The sequence below is a fragment of the Oxyura jamaicensis genome, chromosome 19 (genome assembly GCF_011077185.1).
Source record: "Oxyura jamaicensis isolate SHBP4307 breed ruddy duck chromosome 19, BPBGC_Ojam_1.0, whole genome shotgun sequence".
NCBI classification, from domain to species: Eukaryota; Metazoa; Chordata; class Aves; order Anseriformes; family Anatidae; genus Oxyura; species Oxyura jamaicensis.
In genome coordinates, this window is record NC_048911.1 from 8,721,385 (window position 1) to 8,726,586 (window position 5,202).

At 50.0% G+C, this 5,202-nt stretch overlaps 1 protein-coding gene across 1 annotated transcript in view; it reads right to left on the bottom strand.

Moving 5' to 3' along the window:
* Positions 1 to 1,138: 1,138 nt before the first annotated feature.
* TBX4 (T-box transcription factor 4) overlaps positions 1,139 to 5,202 on the bottom strand; it is a 30,326-nt gene continuing 26,262 nt past the window's right edge. The window contains exons 6-8 of the mRNA XM_035343454.1: positions 4,190 to 4,278; positions 3,477 to 3,718; positions 1,139 to 2,095 (exon numbers count right to left, since the gene is read on the bottom strand). Of these exons, the coding sequence (XP_035199345.1) occupies positions 1,473 to 2,095; positions 3,477 to 3,718; positions 4,190 to 4,278 (954 nt within the window). The 3' untranslated portion in view covers positions 1,139 to 1,472. The remainder of the gene's footprint in view (positions 2,096 to 3,476; positions 3,719 to 4,189; positions 4,279 to 5,202) is intronic.

The window sequence follows — 5,202 nt, forward strand, 5'->3', positions numbered from 1 at the left end:
TTCCAAAGTTGCATTTCAGCTTTTTGCCATTGCCCAGGTGGGAGGTGGGGGCAAAAAGACACCACCAACCCGCTGTTCACGACTAAGGCTTAAATGCTGCACTCTTTAGTGGAACCAAACTCCCAGCACCATTTCTGTGCTGTCACTTCTGGGTATACCACGGCAGCGCCAGGATGCTTGGCGAGATGGATGCTGCTTGTGCTGCACACTACAGACCGGAGCAGGAGGCAGCCCCTGCTCCAGAGCTTTTTGGGTGAAACCGATGGGAGTTTGGGTCCATAAGGAGCACAGCTTTCTCCGCCACGTGAGTTGGCTCAGCGATTCTCTCGGCAGGAAAGCCAGCGCTGGAGTCAGTTCAAGATACTTCCACGGTAAACAATAGTAGCAATGTATACACTGGTTACAGATTTTTACCTGTTCTACAAATATTTGTACACTGTAAAGCCTGACAGGTAATGGGAACTCTTCCCACTCCCACCCCCCAATTAAAAACCACTTCTCTATGCCTCCTTTATGCTGAAAACAATTCTTTCTGAGTTAGCTGCAAAAGAAAAAAAAAAAAAAAAAAAAAAAAAACATAGCACAAAAGGCACATTTCAGCTGAATACGAAAGAAATCAAGGACCAGCAAATACAAAAATCGCTTCTGGAAAGTATTAGCGACTTTTTAAGCTTAAACTTCATAAATATATTGCAATAAGCAAGTGTGATTCAATCAATGGATGAGAGTCTGAAGACACTGGGTCTGTTCCTAACGCTGCAATTAATTTGCCGTTTGGCCTGGGGCTTAGCGCTTCGCTTCTCGGTCTCCCACAGCCATGAAAGATGGTGCTGTGGGGGGAAGAGGAGACGCCTGTGCATCGGGGCCTGCTCTTCTCCACGCCATGCTCCAGCTGCGCCGGGGAGCCACCGGAGCGGCACCGCAGCTCCCTGAGCCCGCTGCCCCACGCCCGGCACCCGCACGGGCTCCCCCACTTCAGGGGAAAGGGAATTGCTGCAGATGGAAAGAGCCTGATAAGTGCTGCTACAGCAGTCCTGGAGCTACGCGGCTGAACAGATGGCGTTTTCCTTTGATTTGGGGGATTCTGTGACTTCGCGAACCAAGTACCGTAAAAGTGAAGCTCGTATTTTTCCCCAGTAGCCAAAATTTGCTTACGGCTGTTTAATGTTGTAGGCGAAAGCAAATGACTAGCTACTTCACTTGTTAGTCATGAAGATGGTTTCTACTGGATCAGTAACGAAGACGCGAGAATTAATTTATTCGGAAGTCAGTGAGAGGCTGATGAATCCAGCCCTCCGAGACAGGAGTCGGAATGCTCCGTGTGCCTGGAGATACGAGCTCTGCACGCACACAAACCCCTCTGGAAAGGCACACTCGTCTCACCGAAGTGCAAGTTACCCACAGGTATCAACGCTGGCTTAACACCGTCCGGGAGCAGTAACACGAGCTGTGGCACCCCTGGGCCCGCGGAGTCATCCGTCAGTCCAGTTCTCCACAGTCCCCATTCCTGAATGGTACTGCAGCGACGACTCCCTCGACAAGGAGAAGCTTTGGGAGTAGAGGAATTCGTTGGCCGCGTTTAGGTGCGGAGAGGGGGGCTTTCTCTCGCACACAGACGGGTGCACCCTTTCCCGAGGGAAGGAGGGAGGAGGAACGCGCTCCCGGACCTGAGACTGGGACAGCTGGTTGTAGACGCTGAAGTGGCTGTTCCCTGGGGGCTGCGAGCCCTGCCCCGCGATGGATGGGAGCCGCGGCATCATGGTGGTGGCAGTGAAGTGGGCAGGGAAGGGCTGGTAAGGCACAGTTTCCATTGTCTGAACACTGTAGCTGGTGTAAGGTGCGACAGAAGTCCACATATTGCAGCTCAAGGGAGGAGGCGGAGGCGGCAAGTCGTCCACTGCCGGCACGCCGGCGATCTCGGCCCCAGACCCAGAGTACATACACGCTTCCCGCGGAGTCACCTCGCTGCAGTAGGAAGGGCTCAGCATCTGCTGGTCGTACGGCGGCGGGGAGCGAAAGTAGTGATCGTCTCCCACGGACGAGGAGGCCTCCAGGTAGGAGCGCTTGCAGGGCAGGTCCAGGTGCCGAGCGCTTTCTGTGAACAGAGAAACCAGTGCTCAGGAGCAGCTCGCGGGCTGGTGGCGCTCAGCCACAACCCAGAAAGAGCCACTGGGGTTTTTATGAAGTCCCCTCAGAATCCAAGCACACAATTTGGGATTATTTCCCTACATTACCGGTGCTCTTTTTTTCAGACTAATTCGCTTAAACCATTTTGCTTTGGAAAGACAATGTACAATATCATGACGACGTTGTGTTGCAAATGTCAGAGTAATCCCATCAGCCTCAAAGCACTCTGATGACATTTATCAAGTTAAATAAGTGACTTGGCCTACTACTCTCACATCAGAGATTACTCCACGTTCACCCAGATAACAGAGGTCCGTGACACTGCTGCAGCGTTACCCCTGACAAATTCAAGAAGTCTCTTAGAGGGTCTTATCACAGCCTTTCTTCCTGTCATTGCAAAAATCACCATACATTCCCCAGAGATTCACGTCAAAAGCTGCAGAAATATCTTGAGATAAAAGAGACCTTTACCAACCGCCCGGCCCTCCCCTAGGCCTCATGCTCAGAAGCAGCAACCCCATTCCTGCGATGGCCACGGCGGCGTTCGCCGGCCGCCTTCTGTTAGCTGTTAGGAACACTCTCCGGATGAATTTGTGAACTCATCTGCAGATTAAACATCTGCTAAAATTACACATTTGCCTTGCAGTCCTCATTACTGGTGCTGTTAGATTCCTCATTTGCCCACGATCAGAGGATTCTCACAGCTTAAATAAATTAGCAGCCAATGAGACATGCAAATAGAAGGATTTTGCTGGGCAGAAATTTTCCGTTTAACTTAAAACATGCCATGATCTCATCTGAAGCTGGACTAAAAGGAAGAGAATGGAGCTGCAGTTCGCTTAAACTTAAGAACGAGTTGATAAGGAGGAAAGGATGCTTACACACAGCCACCACAGTCCCACTGATCTGCAGACATCGAGATAACTGCTAATGGCTTCATCCTGGAAAGTGCTCAATGTGTGCAACTTCGTTAATGCTAATGGCAGTGTCAGGACATTTCAGGATAGATAAGGGCCCCTCCAAACAAATATTATTAATTCAGCTGATTCTAGCAAGCGATAATTTTCCAGTGTAGCTTCATTCCATTCGAATTACGTGTTCTGATTGGTTTTTTGTTTTGTTTTGTTTTGTTTTTCAGCTCTGACTCCAGAGGCTGAAATTGCCTTCTATGGGACAAAACCACTAACAAACAACTGCCCAAAAACTCGGCTCCAAAACACGTTGGTCACTTTGCAGATTAAGGCCTAAGAGTCAGATAGAAAACAAACTGGAATTAATGGTAAGCTTTCAGTGCCCGTGCTTTTAGTTCTATTTGCTCTAATATTTTTCTAGCTGTAAACTCGAGTTACCTCTTCTTTTTAGGCAATGATAGAAGAGCCCTGAATCTCTCTGTGCTGTGAAGGTGTTGAGTGGCAGATCTTGAGTATCTGAGGCTGCAAACTGCATGTGAGCACCATTCTCATACTGATAATGCTGAAGGGTCTGGTGACTCCCGTGAAGTGGGTTAACATCCGGCTTTGTTGAAAGCTGGCCGTGACTGGACACCAACCTCTGCCTCATGATGCTTTTGGAAATTACTGGATATTCTTTGCTAAAGGAGGTAAGAAAAATTATTACCGGTTAGACAGCAATCAGCATTAACAGAAGGGTGAAATATTAGTTTGGCTTCCTTAGAGCATCCCCATCCAACGACTGCAACGCCCTTTGCCAAGCACGATGAGCTCACCCTCACCACGCTCCTCTGGGTGTGGGCAGGCATGACGACAACACAGAGTGTGTCACTGAACTAGCAAAGAGCATTTCAGAGGAATAAGGGCATTAAGTGCCCCACTGCCCTCAGATACAAGAAAATTGGGTGCCCTCGTGGCATTTGAAAAATTTCTTTAAGGAAGTGCAGCACATGGATGTATTCACACCCTGCACAGACACGCGTGATAGGATGCTCTCCAGCCACTACCATCCGGGCAGCAGGGAGACCTGTGCAGCCCCTCCTGTCCATCTGTCCCTCCTGTCCACCCATCCCTCCTGTCCACGCGCCAGTCCTCCCACGGCCTCGCCGTACCTTTGCAGTCGTGCCACGCGCAGGTCGCTGTCGTCGCTTCCCCTGAATCCCTTAGCAAAGGGGTTGTTCTCAATTTTCAGCTGCGTTATCTTTAAGAGAAGGAAACCAAGCAGAAAGCATGTGAAAAGAGAACTCTTGGTCATTTTTCTTCTATGAGAAGAATCGTAACTCAAACGGTGCTTTGCCTTTGGGCAAGAGAAAGGTGCTGCCTTTTGCAAGAGCTGCCTTTTCCCCCAAGAGATACAGAGCAAAATGGTCAAAATACCTTAAAATAGAATAGACGTAGTATTGGTGGAACTCAGCTTTTGTAATGGAACTGTGAAAGATCTGCCACTTCATGAAAATGTTGTAAAAAAAATAATCTGTGGGCTGATGTGAAATTTCCCTTTAAAAGAAACCAAAGAGTTCACCTAGCCAACAGCCCCAGTAAACACAGCCTTCCCTTGCCAGCCCTGTCCCCGGCCCCTTCCCTTTGTAAGGCGAGCACAAACCAAAACCTTACAGCTGTCAAGAACGCTGGGGAGAGGTAAGTACGTGTCCAGTGTCCACTAATAAAAAATAAAATTGAGCACCTCTTTAACAAAGGATTTTGCATAGATCAATAGGCAGATACAAGGACCACCTGAGGGGGTGACCTTACGCCAGCCCGTGTCTGCTTTTAGGGGCAAGTGTGACAAGCAGGTTCTGCGCTCAGATGACTTGCCAAGAGGGTTGCTATAGCTAATGACCACACGTTTAACAATGCCGAAAAACAACCAGCACCAAAAAACTCCCCAGAAAAGAGCTGGCTGCTCTCGGTGACGGGGGAGGAACGTGTTGACATGTGAATTTAGGCAGCCGCGAGTGCTGCTCCTATCAGCGCTGGGGAGGGTCTGCAGGGTGTGGGCTGCAGCCAGGGCCCAGCACGGGTGCTCCCGGCCCTCCTGGCCTAGTTGGGGCCGTTCCCGTGCCCCCAGCTGATGGGCCACGAGGTGTGTGGGGCCTTCCTGGCCCCCGACCAGCCTCGGGTGCAC